Below are 27755 nucleotides of genomic sequence, written 5' to 3'. Positions count from 1 at the left end.
TCATTATAAAATAGATTAAATTTTATTCAAATAGAAGTAAACAATAAGTTCATAATAATATCCATTAATATATGATTAAATATAATAGTTATAAGTTAAAATTCATAATATTTTATGTATGTAATTAAGCAGCAACATCAAAAAATCTATCCAAGATAGCAGACACCTCGTCAGGTTTATGCTTTATGTATTTTTCGGGATTCTTCGTAAAGTTGTAATTGCTATACCTATGACAGAATATGTTAAAAATGTTATTATATCCGATGATGGAGTCGTACTTATTGAAAAAAGCATTATATTTGGGAATAATCAACTCCTTATTATCCCTCTTGATGCTCTCTCGCAGTTCGATATCAGGAACGGAGTACCCCCTTTGCACCTTCGACATATCATCAATCTCCTTATTAAAACCGGCAAATTTGTCTTTCAGGAAAGCGCGTTCTTTGTCTTTTAATTTATCAGGATGCGAAAATACTTCATCGCAATCAATGTAATTAAGAAGCTTGCTCCAACTACAATAGTAAACTGTATTTTGTTTTTAAGCCCATTAAGACATATTACCATTGAGAGTATGCTTTTTTGTGTTCCTGAATTGATGTGTAATAATAGTCCTCACAATTTGGTTCTGATATCAGATACAACTCCAACAAACTACTTCTCTGTAGTGATTTAAGAACATAATTGTTATTGTTTAGCCTAAACAGTGATTTAAGAGCTATATCTCCGTACTGTTCGCTTTTACTAATGAGAGTATGATTCAATTGCACTAATACTTTTTCTAAAACAAAATAATTTACGTTAAGTATGTCACTAAACAATTTTGTAGTAGCTAACACCCTCTGTGTTTCAGAACTTGTTAAAAGTTGGTGGAATAATAACTAATATACAGTTGGAGGAGATATTTAATTGACTTTGACCAAAACATTAATTTCCGGAGCATCATGAGTTAAAGAAAAATATATAATAATCTTACTTATATAAAGGCCCAATAATGCTTTGCTTTGATCAGTGTATTTCAATTTCTCCAACTGCTTGGCATAACTAGGATCCTGTGCCAGAACAATGCCAATAGTATCACTATAATCAAGCAACTGCTCTAAGAACATAATAACATTGCTTGTTAATTCATGGACAGTGCCATCAGGTGGAAGCTGAGTTACTGAATCAGACCTTAGGCTTTCAATGAAATCATCCAAAGCTTTTGCACCCTTGATAAAAATGTATTAACATAAAAACACATGTTGATCATTATGTTGAACTTACTGTTGTTTGCAACATCAGTAAAATTGACTCAAATTTCTGCTTCACAATCATATCACATTGTTCAACTGTTCTCTCAAAATCAGGCTTCAGTGCTCTCAACTGTTTAAATATTGGAAAAATCACCAACACTGTTGCAAAATCATGTCTTTGGATACATTTTTTAGCTCTTGTAACTATGTTCTAAAAAATATTAGTCATTAAATTACATGAAGGAAAGGAAAAATTCAGTGTGTATATATTACTTCTCCATCTTGTACTAATGTGTCCATAGCTTCTCTGACAATGAGTTCAAAAACTCTAGGTCTATGAGTAACAGCTATAATGTCCCTCATCAAATGTTGCTCAATCTGCATTAACTTATGCAGGGCTATCACAGATACTAAATAATTTTCCATTTCTTGTTCGTTATCAATTTCTTCACCACTGTAAGATGTATCTAACAATGTTCATAAATTAACCTTCAATACCAGAAAATTACTCTCTAACTTACCTAAATGGGATGCCCTTCTTGTACCCAAAGTTAATCCAGTGGAATGTTCAATAGTTTGAGATGCTTTAAGCAACATTCTATTTGCCTTTCGCTCAAAAGCTTGCAACCTCCTAGTCGAAGGTTGTCTTCTTGTCTCATGTCTAGCTTGAAATTTTGGTTTCTAAAAATTCAATAATCAGTTTTAGTCTTTCTGTTCCTTATTAAAACTTACCAACATTGGTGAGCTAGTAGTACCATGCACACTTCCACCACTAACTGATTTTTGATGGTTTCTCAACATTGTCAGAGATCTCTGCAACACACTACCTCTGGTTTTTCCATAAACTGTTAAAAACTCATCACGGTTGTGATTTAGAAGCCAACTGGATATTTTAATTAACAGTTCCTTTGATTCTGGATTTATTAGTTTAGGATATGTTTTGGTTTCCTTGGAATCTATTAAAAAAAATTAAATTAAAAGTATGCATATATTGTAAAATGAATAACTTACCCATTCCCTTCAAATCTACACAGTAATGATAATTAAAAATTGTTTTTCAACTATTATGTTTCATTTATATTCTATATGATTATCTTACCTTCAAAATGTATTAAATCTAGTAAAACAACTGGCAAAATAGGAGTGTTAAACTTATCCAATATTGTTTTGAATTCAGCATTAAGCTTATCACTTCCTTTATGAAAGAATGATGACTATAAAATCACAATTAATACTTTGCATTTTTATTATGTTATTTTTACTTACCACATTAATCAATTCAACACTTTGTGGGATATTTTTTTCAAAATACTTTTGTGCATTATATAGTCTGTTTAGTGCATCTATATAACGGTCTAATTCAACACTAGTTTCACCAGGCCCCTTTTCTATAACATGTTCTACATTGCTTGAAACCTCATAATATCCTATAACATTGTCCAGAAGTTGTAAAGTACAATCAATATCTGTAGTGTATATAAGGAAAGTAATTATTATTTTTTAAATTGGGAACATTATTCATATTTTTAAAAAGGATACTGTACTGTGCTTTTTGGAGATTTTCTGTTTCATTGTACACTGGCAAAATAGTTTCTTCTAACCTAGACAATCTCTGTTCAAAGGTATTTAAAATATTACCTATTCCTTTTGCTATCTGGGCACTTTTGGTTAGTCGTTCTTGAAGGAGAGACAAGTTTGCTTGTTCCTGGATATACATTATTATAATTTCGAAAGTAACTCTATTATTTATATACCTTCTCAACTTTGCTGGTTATTTCCAGTCTCGAATCGTCTGCAATATGTATCATTTTCTTACAAATTCATGTAATATTCTTTTATTATTTTTTAATACTTTTCTCTTTTGACAATTAACCTATAAATATTGTTATTGAGTTTATTGACATTAATTTAAGGTAGACCCATAGACATACACACAACCAATAATACAAAAAGGGAAAAAAGTACTCTAATTTACCTATCGTACGGATGGTATAGAAAATTATACTGATTTTTCCATGGATGGAATTTTCTGCACATTAAATACCATAGAGTAAGTTACTCTGTTATTATATAGGGACTATTCCAGTCGTTAGAAAAAATTTCTTCTATCTGTACGCGATGCTTCTATCATGCGCTTCATTTTTAGGTGTTTTATGTAATTTAAAATAAAGAAATAATTGTTTTTCTATTTCTTTCCTTCTGTTTAAGGGTGACGTACGTGTTTCAAATGACATAACAAATACGTTTCGGACATATTGTTATGATTGAATTTAGTCTAAAATTAAACTATTATCATTGCCAAATTAGATTAAATGTTATTAGCCTGATGGTCAATTATTAATAATGCAAGAGTAAAATATAATGAATTTTATACTATAAAATATACATTATATGTGAAAAAAAAATGTAAAATATTATATTGAATAACTTCAAATAGATGTTAGAAGTTATAATTCCATGAAATTGAACTGAGAAAAATCTGCAGCAGGGATGCAAAGGTAAGTTCAAAAGAAAAGCCACGTTTTAAACGTAAATAGTTCAAAGTTTTTATTTAAAGTTCAATTTAAAATGGAGAATTGTATAATAATAAATAACATTTCATTTAGGGCTTAGTCCGTCCATGCTTCGCGATGGAACCATACATTTGAAAATAAGCCATAACAAAATAAGCCTTCACTAAACGTAGATTTCTTTTTGTTTTTAATAAATTTCTTACAATCAATAACAAGATACAACCTTTAACAAAACGATTCAGGTCATCGGTGGTTCTTTGCTGAAATAGGGAGCCGAACTTTTGACTAGCAGCGTGTGACAGACATCGCAGACTCTCGAAGGCCTTAAGTTGGGTCCCGACTGCACCGACTTGGTGAGGCAACTCTGACAATATATCTGCCCGCAGTGTCTGCAGTGGGTCTTCTTTTTGGTGTTGGTGAACGGGTTTCGACAATGTGGACATTCGTCCACGTCTTCTTCGTGCTGCCACCTGACTTGATTATCGGACTCTCGAATCTTTTCGAGCTGAACCTAAACACGGACGGTGGATTTAGATCTAATTTAGGCGTTGAGTTTTTAAAATTACCTGTAAATTTTGCGACAGTCTAACAAAATCCCTCTGAACCGTCTCGTTAGTTTCCAGGTCATGTTGAAAGGTTTGTACTCTAGATTTTAGTTCGGAATTTTGAGCTTCCAGTTCTTTCTAAAACACGAATCCAAAGTGTAATGCAATCACTTTTTTTTCTTTAATTATACGTACAATGTAGTGTTCCAGTTCCCTGATTCTTTCACATTTCTCAGATACCTCAGAATATTTTGCCACATAATATTTTCGTTCCTTGTCCATTTCACCCAGCTGGGACCTGGAGTAAAGTTTGTAGTGTAGTGTAATTATTTTAACAATATATACAGCTAGCTAGGTCTAAAATTAGGTCGGGGAAATAGTAATTTCAGGTTTTCCTAGTAGATAGTTTTAAACTTACATATCTTTAGTAATATTTAGCTGTCTTTAGTTTGAAATAAAACAGCAGCGCAGACTCATCGAAAATTATGTGTTAAAAGTGAACGCTAAACCCAGAATTAGTTTGTTCGTCTTTATACAGGAAATTTCGATGTTAAAGAAGAATATCATCTAGCGAAAACGTTAGGGAAATAAACAGCGATCATAAAACAATTTTGAATCATTTACATAATACTAGATACTAAAAGCACGATATTTGGGTTTTACATAAATTAGTAGTGACAAAATTAATTATCCTAGTTTCCACTTGTGAAGTGCTACTCAAACGAAACAAAACCAAACCATTTTCGAAATGGATCACATACGACAATAATGTAATAATGTACGAAGCTCGAAGAAGCTTCACAAACGACTGGTAAACCCGTAATGATGTTAACGAAGGCGATAACAAATGTTTAGTAGAATTGGAAAAGAAATTAATTGTGAGTTGTTCAAATCTGGTTAATTCAAATCTTCACTGTTAATAACGGATTAAGAATTGATTAGATTAATAGAAAAAGTATGGATGAAACGCAGAAATACATTCTTGCAGAAAGAGTTTCAGGCATGGTAGGTCCATGATGGACCAGTTTTTTACAGTAAAACAAACACTACAAAAAGCCTGATAACACAACATTGGTGTATATAACATATTTATAGATTTTAAACAGGCTTGTGACTTGATTGATAGAAATAAATATGTGATAGAAATAAAAATGTATCAGACATTAATTAAATTATGGATACCGCATAAACTAATCAGAATGATAAAAGCAATAATACAAAACCAACTAAATGACGCATTCAATATCTCCAAAAGCTTAATGGAAATGAGCTGGCCCCTACTCTATTTAATTCAGCTCTAGAATACATACTACGGCAGGTAGACGGAAGAATCGTCGACGGTATCGGAAAGAATAACCTGCTAACCAACAAGCTACAGCTGGCTACCTATGCAGATGATATAAATATAATGAGAAGAGTAGAAGCGGCAAGCCAAGCATATTTAGAACTAAAACTACAGGCCAACATCATCTTGAGATTAACCCAAGTAAAACTAAAACCTTAATACACAAAAGAAGAAACGAAGACGCATGAATCATAGGAGAAGACAATAATAAGTCGGTGGATCACTTTATGTACCTGGGAGTGGAACAAAAGCCAGCGGGTATGGAAGATGGAAATTAGTACAGGAATAAATATAGCCAATAAAGTATATTTCCAACGTCCCACGTATCAAAATCTAAAAACCTACACCGTATTAACAAGCCGAGAGTACACAAAACAAACCATCGCCCATCGCAAGCTATGGAAGCGAAGCGTGGACCATGACGGAAATAACAAAATAAATGCTGAATGTCTTTGAAATGAATGTATTGAGAAATAATAGGACCAATTAGGAACAAAGACATCTGCAGAACTTGATCTAATCAGGAATTATATAATCTGTTTAAAGGACCCCCACTCTCAGAATTCATCAGACTACAACGGTTATAGTGGGCAGGGCATGTGATAAGAATAGAAGACAACAGGTTACCAATAATAATTTTAGACAGTCGAATGCAAGATGAAACTCAGGAAGATGCACGCGAGCTTCTGGGCATCCGAGTATGAAGGAGAGCAGCATGAGATAGACATGAAGGTAAAAGACAAAGGAGGTCAAGATCCAGTTTGGGCTATAGCGCCATCGGAAGAAAAAGAACGGCCATTGCTGGTCATGTTTGTAAATTGATATTTAGGGCACAGGAAATAGTCGCTGGGGGCCAGACCTGGAGAATACGGTGGATGAGGAAGCAATTCGAAGCCCAATTCATGGATTTTGCCATCGTTTTCACTGACTTGTGATGCAGTATATTGTCTTGGTGAAGCAGCACTTTCTTTTTCTTCAAATGCGGCCGTTTTTCGGCGATTTCGACCTTCAAAGGGTACAATAACGCTATGTAATAGTTGCTGTTGATGGTCCTTCCTTTTTCAAAGTAGTCAATGAAAATTATTCCACGTCCATCTCAAAATACAGGCGCCATAACCTTGCCAGCCGACTGTTGCGTTTTTCCACGCTTTGGAGCGGGTTCATCGTGTGTAGTCCACTCAGATGACTGTCAATTATATATATTCTATATATATATATATATATATATATATATATATATATATATATATATATATATATATATATATTCTATATATATATAAAATTATATATAGTCAATTATATATCAATATATATATATATATACCAATTTATAGATATATATTCGTGAATGATATGATGTACACGTTCAGTTGATATCTACTATTTCATTCAGTTTCAATTTACGGTTATTCAAAATCATTTTGTGGATTTATTTAATGTTTTCGTCGAAAACAACCTCTTTTGGGCTTTCCGTTCACCTTTCCGTCTAAACTTAGTATACCAATCCTTGATGGTTGATTTCCTGGGGCAATGTCCGGAAACTCGGCATCAAGCCAAGTTTTTACTTCAACTGTATTTTTTCCCTTCAAAAAGCAATATTTTATCAACACGCGAAATTCCTTTTTATCAATTTTTTTCACAATAACAAAAGTTGCGTCACTCAAAATGCTATCATTCACGAACTAATGACCCAACAGCTGTCAAATTTATACACGCATCTTTTGAGGGTTAGGGCTAAATAAAAAACATATGGATTTACTTCTAGCATACGCATTCACCTACAGCAACTTCAAAGGTTGGCAACGCCGGTGGATTGCTACCATGCGGTTCCCGGTTGTAAAAGACCACCACGACGACGTCTCGCTCTCTTTTCTTTTCTCTAGCCCCTTGTAACAGTACCACTTCCACAGCGCTACCATATTTCCTTTACCTTAACCTAATATCCTGTTCACTCTCCCGTCGACCACATGTATCATTTAATATCGCAATAAACAAGTATTCCTTCAACCAGTGTTTTTAGTTCTCGTGCAAATTCCTTTCAAAAATAGTAGTAAGTGTTCAGACAAACAATCGCATCGACAGCTACACATTCCGACCGATCAGACCAACATTCCTACAATTGATGACCCCGACGTGATCAAAGTGCCTAACAGATAAACCAGCCACTCGACAGGTGCTTGGCATATGCATAGAAGGATAGCACGAGGAATGGAACCCGTCAACACCACATGGTCGACGTTATTCCACGAGACTAGCCTGTTGGACGAAAACCACAGAAGCCCATCATGCATAACATCAACATATGAATACCCTTTTATCACGAAACGGGACACGTAAGGCAGCACACTTATAGGTACCCTCAAACAATTCAGAACGCTTCAAGACGAAAGACGTCCTGCTACAACTTCGATGGCAGCTGATCCCATAAAACTCCTGGGCGATTCATTATGTGATTACGGGTGCACTCCGGAACCTGCACCACATAGAAGTAGGTTCCACGGCGGCTCCACTAAGAGGAGAGTGATGTAGCGACTGCTACGACCCTTTAGGATACCACGCATTCACCTACAGCAAGTTTAAAGGTTGGTAACGCCAGTGGATTGGTACCATGCGGTTCCCGGCTATAAAAAACCGCCACGACGATGTCTCGCTCTCTTCTTTTCTCTACCCCCTTGTAACAGTACCACTTCCACAGCCCTACTGTACTTCCTTTACCTTAACCTAATATCCTGTCAATTTTCGCGTCGATCACATGTACCAGTGTTTTCAGTTCTGGTGCAAATTCCTTCCAAAAATAGTAGTAAGTGTTCGGACAAACAATCGCATCGACAACCACACGTACCGAACTACCGACCCGACGAACATTCCTACAGATTTAATTCTAGTAGCGCCATCTATGTGTAAGGCCGAGGACTTTTCAATTGACCTGTTATGAACCATTCATGTTCAAAAGGTCGAGTTTAGAAAAGCCATTGCCTTGATTCACTTCAGTGTATATAATGATTAATAAATTAGTAGTAAGTACAGTGAGTGCTTTATTATTTGCATCCAAGTCTGGCTGAAATCGTCAGTTGTAAGTAATCAAGGCAAATTGAATACAAACAAATAAGAGCAGGCCCCAAAGGCAGTTTACTAGGGTAGCTATCGAATAAATTCTCCAATAACGACGACAGAACAAGTTTTATGAAAAAAATTGGCTTTGAAAAACTTCTAGTAAATTAGTTTTCACCAATTCATTAAACTCCATCATAGTTGTGATTGTAGATCTCTGGTGAACGTTACAAATAACAAAGAAACTTACTGCAAGGATTTTATCTCGCGATCCAGGGTATCTTCAATTGTTTTCCTCTCGTGCAGGTCACTTTCGATTTGATCTCTGAGCAGCATCATACTCGACTGCAAATTATTGACCTCTTCCTCGGCCTGCTCCTTTCCGACTTTGGCGATAATTAGATCTTGATGATTCTTAAGTACCAATTCATGTAGTTCCTGAAAGCAACGCATAAAAAAAACAATTGCTTACGAATAGAAATGAAATTGTTTTATTACTTCGACAGTGTTTGGTAAATTGATAGCCTCGCTCTGTAGTTCCTGCGAGTGTATGGTATATTTGCCGACCAAATGCTCATTTTCCTTTTGTACCCTGAAAAATGACGAGGTAATTTGTTTTTTAAATGTTTTTTTTTTAGTTTACTTGTCCCATTCTTTGTAAATTTGTTCCCTCTCTCGTGTAAGTTTCGACAGTTCCGAACGCATTTCGTGAGTTACTTGCTCGAAGTATTGCTTTAATTTCTTTATTTCTTGCTCGGTACTGTCCGTAATTTTGGTTAAACTCGCCACCTGTTGTTTGTGCTCTTCTCGTTTCTCATTCCATTTTTCCTCCATTTCTTTTCTGTTGTGGGTAATAATTATTGTTAATTTTGCACTAGGTTAGAGTAAAAGCATACCTAAACCCGATTTCTTTTATGAGATCCTCTTTATGTCGTTCAGTAGCTTTTTCACATGTTTGCAACTTTGCTTTTAATTCACTAACGTTTTGCTGCTCTTTCACCAATTGTGCCTCATAGTTACTACACATATCACATGCAATATTATCACCTCTTTGCATATCAAATGATGTATTTGTAGATATATTTTGTAATAACATCTTTTCAGGTGTTTGTATAATAGCTTTTCCAGGCTGTAATTAAGGAAATTATATATTTAATTTTCATATATATGTAATGGGGGCTGAAGCAGTAACAAAACTTTAACATTGGAGAAAAACTTCTTATTTATTCAAACTTGGTAATAATAAGAATTCAGGTATAGTACAGCAATAATAAAATAGATAATTTTAATTAATAACTTCGTTAATTAATTTAACTTAAGTTTTAATTAAGTTGGACTTTTATTTTTCTATTCTTTTATATTTTGTGTCTTGTCTATTTCCTGTTATATGTAAAAACATTAACTCAGTACTCTGGTCATTTTTCTGGAGTGTGCAAATAACCAAAATTAAGAGAAGAAACAACTTATGAAAAAAAAGCAGGTTGGCGTATTGGTAATCGTTCCACAGTTAATTAAGTTAGCTGTAAAGTGAGCACAGGTTGATCAACCCTAGCCATGAAGTAATGGAGTTTGGAAACATAAATGCTCAACATAATCCGCGGATTCCTGATATTATTTCGAAATTATGAAATTACAAAAACATCCCTTACCATAATTTATTGAAATTTATATATAAAACTTTATTTGTTTCGTGCCAAAAATAACCTAAGACAAGACCAGGCAAAATTATCCATTCCAATTTTAGATTTTTATTACATCTCTTTTGGTCAATAGAAAATCCAAATAGAAGTATTACGGGAGATAATTGGTACACATCAAGCGAGGTAGTAAGCGAATTCAAATGTCATATATATTGGAAATGTGAAAAATAATAAGACACTCTTGACACAAACATTCCTCTATAAATCATGTCAAACAAAAATGGTACCGTACAAAGTTCAATACTTAGATACACAGAGAAGAATATTGGAGAAGAGTAAAAAGCATGGTAAGTAAAAATACTGGGAATAGCAAAAATAAATCAACCTGACATCACTGGTCAAAGGAAATTATGTTTATACAGCGGTATTTCCAAATCTATTAATTTTTTAATTAGATTAAATAAATGTTTGTTTTGTTTTCAACTGAGTAGCAACTAATTTGCTAAAAAAACTTTATTCTACCAAATGCCTTGTTTATTTTATGTAGCAATTTTAAATTAAGGTCAACAATGACTCCATTGATATATAAATGAACATTTTAAATCATTACGATGTTTCCTTCTTACGCGCACTAAAATTTTCGTATGGAGGGATATAAACATATAACGCTTTAGAATTGATCATATTATAGCTGTAAATAGTACATAATCACTTTTGGTGATGATTTTTTGATTGGTTGAAGCATGCTAAGGCGTACCAAATGGAAAAATGTCCCAAAAAGGAGTTAAAAAGGTTATTTATGTTTACAATTTTAAATAGTGTAGAACTGTTCCCTGGTGTTGGACTCGTGTAGCCATCCAATTTCCCTTGTAATAAAATATTGCTAACTTACCTCATTTAACAGATGCTTACATTCTCTACATTTTTGTAATTGCTCATCAGTGGTACGTAATTTTTCTTTCAAAGCTTTAATTTGATCTTCCAAAGGTTCCACTAGGGATTTCAAAACTTCCACATCCTCCTGAGACTGGAATATCAGAATTATTCTTTAAATTTATTGACAAAAATAAAACAAGATTCTTACCTTCTCTATATTTTTTTCTTCTTGTGAACCAAATGCTTCAGCACCAAGTTTTTTAGCTAATCCTTTACATGCATTTATCACAACATTGGAAGCCAAACTATGTTCCTGGAATTTTTTAATATTATATCAAAATACATATAAAATTAAACAAAGTTATTACATTTTTTACTCTACATTTCACATTATCAATATAACTAAACATTTTTATATGCAAACAGCAATAAAAAATGAGTTGTATGTATTTGTTATAACCACTACTTTAAAATATGGGTACCCACATATATAATGCATATAATTACCTTGATAAAATAAGTAGGTTGTTAATATAACAACTGTGCACAGTAAGTATTTACGATATGTTAAAACACCAAAACAAAAATAAATACCTGATTAGAAGCCTGTTGATATTGATTTAGTTCATGTTTTAAAATACCATTTTCTTTCTGTAAATGTTGGATGTAGGTTTGTAATTTTGCAAGGTCCTGATCATAAAAACTTCTAGTTGAACTTGACTCTTCCACAGTTTCTACAATATTATATCTTTATTTACAGTTCTAATTGTGAAATAATTATCTGACCATGAACAAGGCGTTGTAGTGAGGCTATTTCCTCTTCTGCTTTCCTCTTTTCAACTTCAAAATCTGATTCTAATCTTATGCTATCCACAACAAGTTGACTTTTAACATCATCCAACTCATTTTTTAACTTTACAATTTGATCTAGCAAAGATTTGTTTTCTTCATTCTTTAATATAAGCTCATCTTAAATATTATATAATATATACATGTACGATTTTTCATTTATAAGATATATTATATAATTATAAAATTTTATGAAAAATTACCTTCCTTCTGTAAGAACAACACTTTCCACTTTGCTCTTTGACTATTAAATTCATCAGTCATTCTTTGGTTTTCATTTTGAAGGTCATTATTTTCTTTAATATATTTTTCTATTTTCCCTTGTATATCTAAAATGTTAAAATATTAACATAACACAATATTACACATAATACAAGTTACATTTTGTTTATTTACCTTCTTCGACTTGACTTCTTTCTGATTCATCCATTTGGCTAATTGTATTTGTTACGTTTCAACAACTTTACATTTCTGGCCTCTAATTGCCAATTAAATTGTTTTCTTGAAATTATCAGAATTCTACTTTATTTTCCAAAAGTAACCTGGAAACATTTTATGACAAATATTTGTCAATTTTGTCAACATGTCATTTGTCATGTTTGTTAATTCTCGCCAACATCAAAATATAAAATTGAATGAAGGATCATTGATTAATTCAAAAATACAAATGTAAATCGTTTATGTACATATTTATAAATTGCATTACGGTTTTAATTGTAAAAATAGTTTTTAAGAAAATATTCCTAATTTATCTATAACTCTTTTAACTCTAATTTAATCTATAAACTTCTGGTTTTTATATTTAATTTTAGAATAAATCTATTTACACCTTCAATTTAAATTGCTTCGTTTTAAAAGACAGTTTTCCTTTAATTTATTGCTTTATTGGCGCCATCTGTCGGACATAGCAAGTATATTGATAAATAATTATAGAACTCCTACGTCTATTATAGATGACGACTGACAAGTAATGCGCATGTTACAAAATTATCTGTACATCAAAAATAAGCAAATGTCTACTTTAGAAAAAGTTCACAAAAGACATCTACCTGAACAATAATTTGGGGTCAGTGAAATGCGTTATTTTCCAGGTAACAAAGTACATTTTTACCTGGAAAAGGCCTATTCTTATGGGCAATAAAGGATCTAAAAGTAATGCATGCAGTGACCAACTGGACCGTGTTTATAAACATAAGCACAACCATTTCGGAGAGGTGAGTCGCACTCAGAGTTCTAACCTTTTAATTTGTTATTGTACTGCGTCATTTTTATTTTATTTCATTCTTTGTTTTTTTTTGGTAGTTTACTTTGAGTAACACAAACTCAAAAAGTTTTTGGAGTCTCGGTAGTCAACATTCATTAAATTCTGAATCTAAATCCTGGACAAGAATTTATAGGAGGTAAGTGTCTTAGTCTAGCTTGATGTTTGTAGTTTATATTTCTTAAAAACCAAACAAAACACGATTTAATTCGGCTGATGTTCATGCCTCACATTGGTGATTTTGATTTATTATCAAATATAGGCAAGTAAAAACAACTTTGTGTTTGTCTACAGAACAATTATATAATGACAGTCTAAAATATTTTTGTTTGGGTTGTGCTTTGTCTTAGTTAACCCCATATTACAATTTGACAATATTGTGGTGTTTTTGGGATTTCCTACAATTAATGAGGTGTTGTATTTTAGCATAAATATTGATTAAAAAGAGGTCACACACTATCATTGTGTAGCTTCTTATCATTTCTGAACCCACAATATAAGAATTTTATCTTAGAAATAGATAGGGGGTCCAATTAATGGCTATATTAATATTAGGTATGTTATTATTTTTTTTTTATTAAAAAACGTGCTTTAATTATCATCTATTTTAATATTTCAAAAGTTTACTGGTTCGATTATTTTTATATAATGGTCAATACTGTTATAGGCTTCTTTTAAATGATAGATTAATTATTTTTATTGATATAATGATTTGACAATAAGGCAAAAATTATTCAGTTAGTAATCATACAACCTTGAAAAATGTTGAAAATTTGCTGGTATATCTGTTGCCATTAAAAATAAATAAAATACTTTCTTTTTTATTGGAGAAATGACAAATGTTCTTATTTATATTAAATTAAATATCATTTAAAGTAACTTTTAGAAATGTATAGGTATTTCTAAGTATAGATATATATATGTATCAAGGTCAGAGTATCTTTATATTTCTTTTAAATGTTTTCCCAATATTTTATTGTGTATAGGCCTAATATTTATTCAATATTATTACACAAACAATAGAAATAGTTTGCCAGATTGTAATTTAAATTGATTTATTACAAATATTAGTTTAAATAAGCTTTAGTCAGCCTTGAAGATGCATGCAAGTATATGTAAATGAATAGATTTGACTGGGAGTGATTAACAAAATAAGTTTATCGATGAGTCTGAATAATTATTTAATATGAATAATTCAAGACTAAAATACAATCACTTTTGGAAGAGCATATTGTCTTAGAAAGTTCTCTGTGCATTTAATAATTGTCAACACTATATAATTAAAATTGTAATTAAATAAACATTACAGCTTTGATTTTCTTTTTTTGTAAATATAAGACAATAACATGGCTGTAAACCATTCTGTTTATTTGAATTTTAATCCTTTGTTTTACGTAAGTTGACGACGATTAAATTTTATAGTGGGGAGAAATTTATTTATTTTTATTTTAACTTATTTATTTTAATTAATTATTGGTTTCTAATTCAAAGTTATACCTTTATTGGACCAATTTGATAATTTTCAACTTTATGAAATTATAATTGTGATTAAATAAATAATAGTTTCTTTTTTTAAAAATATAAAACAAAAACATTACTATAAACAATTATATTATTTACGTTTTAAATTTTAATATTTTACTGTATATTATGGATGATTAAATTTGTCCGAAGAATGTTGTTGTATATAATTGTTCGTATATTTGTTTAAATAATAAGTTACAGATTCAATATTATTCCTATCTATCGTTTTTTGTTGTATAATTGCCTGTGTTAAATTATTGCTCAGTTTAACTACTATAAAAGCGTAATGATTGTGGAATGATTATTTTTTCCAAAAGTTTTTAGTTTTAAGTTTTACGAAATACCTCTTAAGGAAAGTCGAGACTTTGTATTTTTTATGGTATCTCGTTAATCAATAATGATCAGGTCTGCTAGCTCGTTCATTGTTATTCCTTTATACAGGGTTTTTTTTTATTGATGACAATCATTCAGGGTGAATATAATTCCAATTGATTACTATTTGAGATTCGTTAGGTTTTACTTTTCATTAATTGATGTAATCTAGAGAATTTCTCCACCATAAGGTTGAGAATTTAACAGTGCAGTCGTTTATCTAGTCCAGTCAGTTTTTGAGAAACAGCACATCGAATATAAAATGGAATTGTCGCGAGAAAAAATTTTTGATATGAGTTGAAGGGGAATTGTCGGTTATGAAGAACTTTTCTTGATTCTTTGATGTAGATCAATTTAATGTTGTTCCAAGGAAACAAGCTTTAAGTGCTGTTGATCGAAATTCATCAGATCTGTACTAAAATGGTTTATGTGGTTATACTTATACTGTTTTTTTGTTTTTCTCATTCGAACGTGACATTGAATATTGTAATAATTTTTAGAAGTAGTGATGTAGTTGTCTCAATTAGTGCGCGGAAAGCAATTACCACTAAATGGCATATGAATAAAATCATGATTGACTTTTGGTTGTTTTTTGAGTTCAAAACACATTTTTAAGCAAAAAGTCACAACAAGAAATCTTATTCCTAGGGCTATCTAATCGAATGTTTTTGAACAATGTGAGGTATTTTCATAAACGTCAATTATTTTGAGCATGTTTAAAATATGAATTACGAAAACATCTAATGGTCTTCAATAAAATGGTTATCTACATTATTTTAAAAAGCACGTAATACTGTGGAACGCATCGCATACGCGGAATTCTCTCCGGCATTGTGCTAAAAGAATCAAACTCGTGTAAACGATGCGTGCTGGTGACCTCGTTCGGAAATTCGATTAATTGCGCAACGTTTTTGTCAAACTTTGACTCCAGTGGCATTTTTCCTAAATACGCGTTTAAAGATAGAGCTGCGAGTTACACTACACGATGTATTATTACTGATTTTAGTACAGCAAATCAAACAATTCGAAGATAATAGTGCATCAGATATTGATAGCTATTCTATTAACATATTTGTTTTTGAGATACCCTAATTGGTTAAACAGCAGGCGTAAATAGAAATATTTAAATGTTCTGGTCGCATGATGTTTTTCTTTAAACAATTCGATCAATTATCGAAAAGTACTTTATTGTTTTTCATGGATCATCTTATGAACATTACATTAATTTTTTTTGTACATTTTAAAGTTTCCTTTTTATCAGCGAAGTTTTATCTGGACCTACGGTTTAATGTAGATTCCGAGCCACGGTCCTCGGCATTAAGCCTACCGACTGGTGAGTGACCAATCATTCTAGAAGACATCTGGTCTTACCCAGCCTGGTTACTGGCATGATTGGGATGATTTTCGTTATCGGATTTTGCACTCTTGCCTAGAACATTCACACATATTGAACAATCTGTAACATAAATTTAGGACCATGCTCCAGCAGGATCTGAACCCGCGACTATTGCAGTAGGTACCTAACAGTAGGAGGACCGCCCTGTCGCCTTTATTACTGCGCCAACCAAGCTCTTAGAATTTTTGACAGTTTCTTAAACTATAAAATTATCCATAGAGTACTCTTTAGACATGTCGAGACCATGCCTGTCTGAATTTGTTCTTCAATTGTACGCTGATTGTCGCATCTCAAAATGAATGGCATCGCATTTGAAAGACCTTAAGTTAAGATTACGCATGTCAGACTGTAACAGTGTCCGGTCCAGGAGCTATACGGAAGGATTGGTAAGATAAACGTTCGAAAGAGTTATTTAATATTTCCTCTCTGTCACATGTACCATCTTAAGAAAGCAAAAGATCCTGTACCTTGACCGATTTGGTTTATTACTTCGGCGGTAGATGCCACTTTCTAATCTTGTATTGCTGATCCCAAGCTACTTGAACTCCTGAACTTGCTCTAACTGGATCCCGTTAAGATATACAATAGTTGGCAGTACTTTGGGCCTTTATTAATTTTCAAGCCATATGGCATATGGCTGTATCAGCTAGTATTGAGCCATATCATCAGCGAACATGAAATCGGCCAAGGAATTTATAGCATCATATTGAGTACGTTGTCTGTTTTGTCGAATGGAACTGGAAGTTCGTGTTTGAGACTCAAGTGGTATCTGTTCTGCTCAAATTTGGTGCACACCGGAGACTTTTTTTTCAGGAGACATTTTAAACATTTGGTTTCTGCTATAATCTTTCTACCCCCTGTTAGTTTGTCTATCTAGATCCAGCTTAATTGGTTTGGTGTGGCTGAAAGTTTGAAGTGAAATATTTACTCTACTATTACTGAGGGTGTTTTGATGTTGAGAAATGAGAGAAAAGAGTGTGAAATAAAGAGAATGGTTCCTTTATGAAATATATGTGTAAAATATCATATCTAGCATTTTTCTAAATATATGTTTAAAGATAGAACTGAAAATTATACTGGATGATGTATTGTTTCTAATTAATATAATTTCAATATAATGCAGTATGATATAGATAGCTAAATCATTTTCAGTCCATTAACATGTGTTTCTGAGAGAACTTCGTAAATAACAAGCATGGAGATTTTAATATTCCGGTGATATAATTTTTAAAATATCGATGGATTAAGGAATTATTGTTTTTTAAAGTCTTGGACATAGTATATTTAAAAGACAAAATAATAGGAACACTATATACACAACATACGCAACATTTATTTATTAATTTATTAATAAGGTCTTAAAATAGCTGCAATTATTCGCCGAATATATTCTTGGAATTTCTGAATAGTTTGCAACGGATTGTTGTCAAAAAATTGGGTTTGTGCAACCAACGGAAAGAAAAGATAAATGAAAAAATTGAACTGGGATTTATCAAGGCAAATAACCTAAATAATAATTTTAAAAATAATTCTAGAACTTTTATAGAATTGAAGTGAGTGAGTATTCCAGATACACTAACCATGAAATGTGGTAGAATATTGAAGAACATTAAGGAAAAATACTATCGGTATAACAGTTGACAAAAAAATTAATAAAGGCAGGTAATAACTCTTAAAGAGTAGCCAATAATAGCATAATCGCCAGTTGGCAACTGTGACAATAGGGTTAAAATCAAGTGCCCTACATTTGCTAAGACGACGAAATTGTATCGATGGCAAACCTACTGAAAAATTTTATGACGATTTGAAGGTACAGTTTCAAATGTATTTGACAGGGCTACCAAAATATTTTTTACATAGTTTATAGTAGCTAAAACACCATAAAGGTTTAAATAATATACATTTGATGATGGATGTTTGATTTTCATAAACTTTCAACAGCTGTGTATTGTATAAAATTACCTTGTAATAATTATGAATTTATTTTAATAATAGCCTTACAATCATATGAATTGAACATATGAAACTACATTACTCCAGTACTTTACAAAATCTATGTTTAGACATGCTTTAACATCAAGTTCCTCTATGAATTATTAAACTAGATCTCTGCTTATTTTTTATTATTTTACTTGACTTCAGTGACGACATTTGGTTCATACATTGTCTGTACACAAGTCTTGTTCGAAATGTTTGAAACTTCTGTTTACCATAACACACACATATCAGGCTGTGAAAATTCGATAAAATTATATTGTTCAATCAAATATGTATCATTTATCTTTAATCTGGTGAAGTATGGCCCAAAGAACTATTTGATGTATAAGAAACCATATATTTCATATTGGCTTTTCGTAATCTAACCATGATGGGATTTGATTAACACTTCTTGAAGGCTTGAATTTAAATTAATTGTTTTCTTTGTATTTTGAGAATATATGGTCATTCCGTACTGAACAGCAGTCAATGTTCAGTGAATTGAGTTAGAAGCCCATTTTCTTCTGTCTAATTGGCATTCGAATATTGTGGAAACATAATTTGCACAATTAATTTTGTATTATTTGGTAATTGAAAACAGAACAAAATTATTAGGGACCCATATACATAATAAACAAATCAATGAGACATAACCACAAATGTTATCAACAGTATTATTTATTTACCTGATATTAGGTTAATTATACTTTAGACACAATTAAAGGTACTTAAAATTGTAATACTTACATTAGAATGATCTCATGACTATGAATAAGTTATCGACGTTCAAACTATGCCGGTTGGTTTCCCTTGCAAGATTTTTCTGTCTTGGAACGAAAATACACAAATTATTTGGGGATTTTAGCGATGTATAATTACATTAGGGCCCTGACATCATCGATACACCATAGAATGCCTAATTATAACAAAAACTTTATAAAATATTTTATAAATAAGACCTGCACCTGTACAAACCATCCAGTGCGACCAAAACAACTAACGTCACGCGCAGATTTGGAACGTTTTAGTGTGCATTTAAAATTCCGTTATTTCGAACCTTAATTTTTATTTCAAGTCGATATTTTTAAAGAATTAACTTTTATTCGGGTTAAAGTAAATACATAGAATTGTCATAGTCATCTAGCCTATTTGCTGTGGAATAATAACTCAATTAATTATTTAACTATAAATATTTTAATATACTTCTGAAAACATATTTTTAATAAAAAATTTGAACCGACAGGAACTGAACTGAACTTCAAGTTGACTACTATCACTTTGAAGTCAGTAACGAGCAACAAATTAGATTTGTTTTGTTTCTAATTTAATTTTGTGTATATGTCACAAGATTATATTATTGATCAAACTGATCGGTTAATAGTAGTTAAAATAATAATGTATTAGGTAAATAGGTTTAGGTAGGTTTTGAGGTAAATTGTGTGAATATAGTAGAATATAAAATACTTAGTAGTAGATAGGTTAATTCTATTTTGGTTTGTTTTTATTGCAATATTACAACCATTATTATGTACCTATTTTGTTATACATTTTTTTTGTTGTGTTAAAATTCTAAGTTTGGTTATTTCTTAATTTTTAGTGAGTTCCTTATTTATTTTTTGAAGTCGGTTCAATTTTTTTGTTAAAAATATTTTATTATTCCTTTTTTAGTGTTAGATATTTACTTAATAAATTACGCAGTTATTTTATTAAGTATTACACTGGATAGCCCAATTAAAAGTGCAGCCCAAAAGTGCATGAGAAAAAATAGGAATAAACAATGATTGAAAATACGGAACGCTTCAGAGCCTAGGGCCCGCCACCTGGCTTAAGTGATTTGACAAATGTTCCAATCAAACTAGAACAAAAAAAAGCCGCTGCCCCCGATGGGAATCGAACCCTCGGCCTCCGCGCTTGAGCCTAACATTCTAACCGCTACACCATAGAAACAATTGCTTGCGACATTTCTAGTTCGTATATGATATGGTTAATACTTAAAAAGCAAACTAAATGGTTTTTACACTTGACCTACTTCCGATTCTTCATCACATCAGTTTAGGAATAACATTATACACAGATATCTGATAATTTTAGATAAACAATATGTGAAAACTTTGTACGTGTTTTTGAAATATGATGGTTTCCCTCGATTTCCCCCCATTAGATCCTGATTTGGTTCCAATGGGAGGTGCATTCTTTCGAATAAAAAAAGAATTTTGAAAATCGGTCCATAATTGACGGAGAAATCGGCGAACATACATTAATAAAAAAATACACTTTTTGAAGTCGTTTGAAAATAAAAAGTCCCCGTTATTTTTTTAACACACCTCGAATTTGCTTCGCTTTATATGTCGTAATCCGGTGTTTAATTGTTTAAACTTTTATATCTACGTGTCAACGGAATGTTCAATTTTATATTTGTATTTTTATTGGCCTTATTTTATATCGGGTTGTTTTTGTTTTATTCCCAACCATCTCTACGCAATTTTAATATGTGCAATGTTTTATAATGCATAAAATACACTGTTATCACTCACTAAATAACGCAACAGTTTAAATTTAGCAAATTAGATATGTTCGTCGATTTTATCTAATTTTTTTAACGTCAAGGAAGATTTGGTTTGCGATGTAACGGGCAATGACGACATCAGATTTGCGATTCGTCCGATGCGATAATTGCAGCCAATGAAAAAAAAAGCGCGCTGGTCGTACATTCATCATTTCGGCTAGTTTGCAATGATATCATCAGCATTGGGCATTGAACTTTTGAGTGTATATAGCTATTTTGTGTTGACCATTAATAGAACGTGGTTAGGAATGCCTAGATTATTTCACATTTTTTACAACCATTGTTTATTTAACGTCTGCGTATGTACAGTTTTAAAGCATCATGCTGTATAAAAACCGTATAGTTTAGGTAATTATCACTAAGACTTTCTTCAAAACATTCTGGCTATATCGTCCGCTCTACTAGGTCATTCTATAATAAGACGTAATCTATAGTCCTTCCAAAATAATTGCTATCTCACGTCATCAAAATGTATGACGTCGCAACATCGCAATATTATATCAACGTTGAGTTCGTTTATTTTGGCTTCGACATATAATTTTTTTTATTAATTAAATCTTACATTAGATATGCTTAGTACAATCTTAATTTACAAATTATTTTATTACTACTGTTCTGTTGTATTTGCATTAATACACAAGTAAGGCGAGTACGGGATTAATACATCGGTATGTATTTCCCAAATTAAAATTAAACTGATCTATTTAAGCTAAAGTTAAAAATACACTTAAACACTAAACAAGTTCGTGTGGTTTGATTTTCATCAATATTCCGATATTTTATGTGTTGTTCAGCAGCTGTATTGCTTCTACTTTGTGATTTAGCAACCTTATTTCATGTTTTAGGGCGAAATCTTGGATCACTTCGTATATCCATTTGATTTCGAGGTAATCGTGCAGCTCTTCGTTGGTTACGTAGCAATAAACATTGGTAATTAATCGTAGAACTTTGTTTTGGGTGCCTTGGATTACTAGTTGGTTTGATGTCTTAGTGCAACCCCATAGTTGCACTCCATATGTCCAAATTGGCTTTATGATTGACTGATAAACCAATGTCTTTGATTTTAGGTCAAGTTGGGAGTATTTTCCGACTAATCAGTACAGTTATTTGACTTTGAGTCTAATCTGCTCTGCTTTTTATCTAACATGATGTTTCCAGTTTAACCTACCTTCGATGTATTTGGCTGATTCTGCTTGAGGAATCTCGCATCCGTCAAGTGATATAATTATGTTTTTGTCATTTCGTCGCAACGCAAAATTAACATGGACAGATTTGCAGCTATTCAGCTATATTTTCCAGTCTAGTCCATTTGTAGATTTTGTTGATCGCTACTTGTACTTTTTCTCTACAGCCTTAGATAAGGATATATCTTTTACTATGATAACTGTATCGTCGGAAAATGTTCCAAGTACTGTTTCTTTTGTTGTTGGGATATCAGCAGTATATATAAAAGGATGTAAATAAAAGAATTAAACAAAAGTAATATAGAATAACGAAATAAGATGTTATAAAATATAATTTATTTTAACATACTGCTTATGTTATCTCGTTCAAAACGAGTGCAAAACGCCAAAATAACGTTTGCCAGCGTATAACCTCTAATTATTATAACTAATATCTTAAAGAATTTTGCAGACGTTTGACAACCAGGCGCATTTAGTTAGGCTGTTTCGGTTACGTGTTCGAACGTATCAGAGAGCATTGTATCTTTTTTTTACTAGAATAAAATGAGAAGGAAAATATTGTCTCATTTTAAAACGAATTTACAAATTGAGAAAGGCAATACATTTGACATCGTGATAACTTGAGTTCACTGTTATTTTGAATATACTATACAGTTAATTATGCAGCATATATATACCAGTTTGTAGGTTAGGGTTCAGGTTAGGTTAGTCATCACCTATGAAGTAAAATTTCTATGAGCGTTTTTTATGTAGTGGTATCCCCTGTAGTGTCGGACTAATCTACCTAATTAATAATTTTATATCCAAGCGATGTATTTTATTTTTATTGTAGAGCATGTTTACCTTTCTACGTTTAGTTTTTGTTTCCTTCTTTGGTATGGTTCCATCTCAAGTTTCTTTGTCAAGTCATTCTGATAGGATCAGACTCCTTATTTCCTTCTGTTACCGCCTGTGTACATTTTTCTTGTAAAGTTATACGGTTTTCCTTTATATCTTCTGGGTTAATCACTGCATTCTTTCTAATACGTTTGCCATATATCATCTACAAAATCGTTAGTATCCATTCTCTCTTCATAAATTCCTACCAATAGTCTGAACATTTATACACATATCTAAGCACACAAATATTATACATAATATGATTTTCTATAATTACTTTAGTCCAAGTCCTAGTCTTACTAAGTTTTTAGTTATTTCCATCCTCATCACTCTGTATATCAGGAAAGTTTAATTCAGTCTCTGCCACTTTCACTATCAGAAACATTGTTCAAGTCAATTACTAAATTGTTAATTTCTAATCTATCGAACATTTGCTCAGGATTCCACCATTAGTCAATTTCTTCTTCTGTGTGTCTGATTGAGTTCATAGAACAAAATTTATTATAGTAGAAAATACTTGTTTTCAAAGTCAACAAGTTCAAATAATTCATCATTGTATATCCCTTTCGACCAGCATGTCCACTATAATAATTCTTCGCATCCCTCATGCGGATGGACTATAGTCTATTCAAATTTTTTTTTGATAATGCATCATAGATATTTGTGACGTCGAAATATTGCAATGTTGCCGAATTAACTCTGAGTTTTAGTTCATTTTGGCTTTGAGATACAAAAACATTCTAATCTAAATAAAATAATTGAACAAAAATATTATTGAAATATAATTTATTTTAACATTATAGTAAATCTAATACATATATTATCGAAGGACTTAAAACTACAATTAAGATACAGCTATAATAGTTGGTAGGTAAGATTTGTTTTGTTTACATTTAACTCTTTTTCCAGACCACTCATGAGGTTAGAGTTTCTAGGCACGTTTTTTTTATGTAGTGGCATCCCCCAGGAGGCCTAATCCACCTAATTAACAGTTGTATATCTGAGAAACGTATTTTACTTTCATTCGAGAGCATATTTACTTTTTTCGTTTAGTTTTTGTTTCCTTCAATGGTGTGTTTACTTGTCAAGTCATCTTGGTACCACTGTATATTTTATTTCTTCTGCTACTATCTGTGTACACCATTCTTCATAAAATTAGTCACTGAATTCTCTCTAATGCATTTACCATATCTACAAAACAGTTAGCATTCCTTCTCTCCTCATATGTTGTAACCTAATGCTCATGTTTAATTTTGAACAATTACAATCATATCTGTGAACACAAATCTTTCACACCCTACAATACCATTCTCTACAGTTATATTCAATTACTTATGTTCATACCTTTAGTTGTTTCCACTCTCATCACTCGGTCTCAGGAATTTCTAGCATTGCACAGCATTATCACATATCCTGAAAGTTTCCTTCAGTCACTTTCACTTTCCCACACATTGTCCAATTCAATCACTAAACTGTTCATTTCTAATCTGTCTGAAACATGTTCACAATTCCACCATTTATCAATTACTTCTTCTGTATGTCTAATCGAGTCCATCCAAACCAATGTTGTTATGGTTGACAATGTTTCTTTCCACATATCCAAACAGTTTTTGATGGAATATCCTTTTTGACCAGCAATATATTTGCAATTAATTATTAATAAATGTAATGATCAACAAAACCTAATCGAATGCTATTGTAATTTTTACCTTTTTACATCAATTTTTGTTGTCCTTAAACTTTTTTGTTACCGTCTTGCGAAAAGTGCCACAATGAACCATTTTGAAATATCCAAGTTCAGTCACTGTCAATTCAAATAGTTTATCTTCCTTGGTCTTATTTTATGCCTTTAAAATATTAATTATTTTTAAGTCTGGAAGTTCTATTAAACCTCTCCGAGGGTTATCCTTACACCATTTAAACTCTATGCCCTGTAAGAGTGTATAAAAGGAAATCTTACATCCCTCAAAAATCTGCATGTCCCTAATTCTTTTATGTATACTTTTCAGACAGACAGTTTTCTCTAAAATAATTTTATTAAATTATGTTTATTATACATAACTTATTGTTCTTATACATTTCGTATATTTGGTCTCGAATAGAGCGAATAACAAGATGGTCAAGATTCATCACCCACTTTGTATGTAGACGGGTTTTCTTGGGTGAATCGAACGTATTATTCTTCATTTTGTGAGTGATGTTATTCACAGTACCTACACTAATATTTAGCACGGCAGCAACCCGCTAAAAACATTTTAAATAAAATTATAGGACTTTATGTTATTTAATATCATCAATAATTACCTCTCTAACGGAATTTACCAGCAAAAGGGGGCCTCCATTATCTCGTTCCTTTTCGAAATAACCTATTAAGCTGCAATCAATTTGTGACCCTGAATATCTATTGTTTTCGGCATTTTCAAACAAAGTGATATGATATGTTACGGAGCCACTTAAATTTTATCAAAATAATCAAAGGGCTAAAATAATGTTTGCTGGTTTATAACCTGTAGTAATTATAATTAATATTTTGAATAATTTAGCGTACATCTGACAACCAGACGGCGACCGGCTGTCAGATGTATGAAAAATTCTTGAAAGCAATTGTGATAAGAGATTTTAACTCTTAATATTAAAATTAATTATATTTCATAATATTTTTGTTCGATTATTTTATTTAGATTAGAATTTTTTTATGTCAATATATATGATCTACTGTGCATCTTTTTTTAGGGTTGTTTCTAAAAAAAGTATATTACAAAAAACACCAACATTTAATTTATATTTACCAATTTGAAAAAGTCCTCCCTCAAAGAGCTGCATATTCCTGGGTTTTTTTGAGAATACTTCATAGATTAAGAGTTTCCTCTGAAATAATTGTTTTAAATTACGATTATATTACTGTGTTCTTGATGTAAATTAATATCGATATAAGGTTTATCAAAAAAACTACTCACTGTCATTTATACTTTTACTATATTTCATCATCAAGATAATATTGATTCGTGAGCCGCTTCGTATGTGGACGGTTTCTCTTTCGTGAACCTAACAGTATATTGTTCTTTAGTGCTCAGAGCTCAGACTATTCTGAAGTTTGATTTTTCTTGTTGTCGACCTGGTTCAGTAACTTGATGTTTTGAATGGAATTATCTTTGAGATTTTTACTCCATATTAATTGGTCGAGTGATTTTGTTGAAGAGTAAAATGAAGAGCATGATCGCTTTACGCAATATATGTGTAAGACGTTATGTCATGATAATAGCTGGGTATTATAATCTGTCAACAAAAATAAATATCTTAAGTTTAAGCCTTGATAATTATTATTTTGTGGTCTAGCAAGCATCGATTATTTACTGTAGTCTATGTAATTTTTTGCTTGATATATTAGGTGTACATATAAGTTTTGAAGTTATCACGACCTTTACAGTTTTATTCGATTTAACAAAAAAAGGTTTTTGTGTTTGGAGCAATGGTTCTCACGAATGTTCTTGTTTTTATACCCACGGGATGTAACCAGACCCAAATTTGAAACGGTCTGAAATAGTTTGTTGAGTCATTTCGAAGTTTTCGACGAGCTACCCTTGAATTACGCCTTATTTTATTGGCCTATGTGCGTTCCTTATGGCTGGCTCTTTATGGTCTATATCGTAACTTTTCTAACACTGAAATCACTATTGATTTGTTTTTATTGATGGAATAACAGGTCAATTGAAAAGTCTCTGGCTTACCATAGAAAAACATGTTTTTTTGGCAAAATTAGTTTTTTTATTCAACATAATTCCCTTCAAGGGTGATACACTGATTATAGTGACCCTCCAACTTTTCGATACCATTTTTGTAGTACGATTTGTCCTTTGCTTTGAAATAAGTTTCAGTTTCGGCGATCACCTCTTCATTCGACGAAAATTTCGTATTATTCAAAATGTTAATGAAACGACTTCTGTTAAGAAACAACGCACAGTCCCTTAAGTCGATGAAAACTGCTTCACTACTGAAAATTGCTTTATCAACCATGGTATAGTCCAGATCTTGCGCCCAATGACCATTGGCTCTATAACTCTAAACTCTTTAATTCCTAATTCTAACCAGAATGATTAGAGTTACACAAGAAGAAGCTTACTTACTCAACATTGAAGGCAGTGATTTGTGCCCTGTTATTTACTTACTCTATAGATTGTCATCACAAATGGAAAAGAAAATAGCTGAAGTTGCTGTTGAATATAATAGTGAAGAAGCAACGAGAAAACTGCAACACGCGGGTAATAATATAAATAAGTGGGCAATGGACAAACCCAAAGATGAACAATAAAAGTCAACGAGAGTAAATCAGTGCGTAATGAATATACCCTACAATCAAATTGTTCATACACCAATAAATATGAATAATACTATTATCCTATACGCTAAAAAACACCTTCAAATGAATCTTTATGCAAAACTGAAAAAGCATATAAAAAAGAAAAAGAAAAAACATCGAATACAAAAAATTTATTGGTTATTGGGAAGAAAATCTAAATTATCCGTATACGTACATAGTACGTA

At 31.8% G+C, this 27755-nt stretch overlaps 3 protein-coding genes and 1 long non-coding RNA gene across 7 annotated transcripts in view; 1 reads left to right on the top strand and 3 right to left on the bottom strand.

Annotated features, from left to right (window-relative positions):
• On the bottom strand, nt 1-3322 carry Exo70 (exocyst complex component 7). 2 transcript variants are annotated; one of them, XM_076414466.1, is made up of 14 exons: nt 3208-3322; nt 2987-3105; nt 2772-2937; nt 2499-2698; nt 2332-2446; nt 2244-2258; nt 1965-2188; nt 1754-1913; nt 1506-1699; nt 1264-1443; nt 974-1208; nt 562-778; nt 279-512; nt 1-227 (listed from the first exon to the last, which is right to left on the bottom strand). In XM_076414466.1, exons 2-14 carry the CDS (start codon nt 3038-3040, stop codon nt 125-127), a joined length of 2097 nt encoding a protein of 698 aa, XP_076270581.1. In that variant the 5' UTR covers nt 3041-3105; nt 3208-3322; the 3' UTR covers nt 1-124. The 2 variants fall into 2 exon arrangements, with proteins under 2 accessions (XP_076270581.1, XP_076270587.1); XM_076414472.1 differs by lacking the exon at nt 2244-2258.
• A 431-nt stretch (nt 3323-3753) lies between these two features.
• Rbpn-5 (Rab GTPase-binding effector protein rabaptin-5) lies at nt 3754-12691 on the bottom strand. 2 transcript variants are annotated; one of them, XM_076414509.1, is made up of 13 exons: nt 12451-12691; nt 12258-12383; nt 11992-12174; nt 11800-11939; nt 11414-11518; nt 11222-11356; nt 9586-9818; nt 9333-9530; nt 9188-9281; nt 8940-9127; nt 4486-4588; nt 4312-4428; nt 3754-4256 (listed from the first exon to the last, which is right to left on the bottom strand). In XM_076414509.1, the coding sequence occupies exons 1-13, from the start codon at nt 12482-12484 to the stop codon at nt 3984-3986; spliced, it is 1929 nt and encodes a 642-aa protein (XP_076270624.1). In that variant the 5' UTR covers nt 12485-12691; the 3' UTR covers nt 3754-3983. The 2 variants fall into 2 exon arrangements, with proteins under 2 accessions (XP_076270624.1, XP_076270633.1); XM_076414518.1 differs by having other exon boundaries at nt 11992-12132; nt 12451-12617.
• A 343-nt stretch (nt 12692-13034) lies between these two features.
• S6KL (ribosomal protein S6 kinase like) overlaps nt 13035-27755 on the top strand; it is a 233406-nt gene continuing 218685 nt past the window's right edge. For both annotated transcript variants that reach the window (XM_076414322.1, XM_076414321.1), the window contains exons 1-2: nt 13035-13268; nt 13357-13454. In XM_076414322.1, the coding sequence (XP_076270437.1) occupies nt 13185-13268; nt 13357-13454 (182 nt within the window). In that variant the 5' untranslated portion in view covers nt 13035-13184. The remainder of the gene's footprint in view (nt 13269-13356; nt 13455-27755) is intronic.
• LOC143206778 (uncharacterized) lies at nt 23926-24850 on the bottom strand. The gene is made up of 3 exons (XR_013008525.1): nt 24558-24850; nt 24254-24404; nt 23926-24194 (listed from the first exon to the last, which is right to left on the bottom strand). It is a non-coding gene; the product is annotated as an uncharacterized LOC143206778 (long non-coding RNA).

Source organism: Rhynchophorus ferrugineus, unplaced genomic scaffold, assembly GCF_030347505.1.
Source record: "Rhynchophorus ferrugineus isolate W39M unplaced genomic scaffold, kcgeb_rfMv2 rfM1, whole genome shotgun sequence".
Lineage (NCBI taxonomy): Eukaryota > Metazoa > Arthropoda > Insecta > Coleoptera > Curculionidae > Rhynchophorus > Rhynchophorus ferrugineus.
The sequence above is the reverse complement of the archived record's forward strand: the minus strand, read 5'-3'. Positions and strand labels throughout refer to the sequence as shown.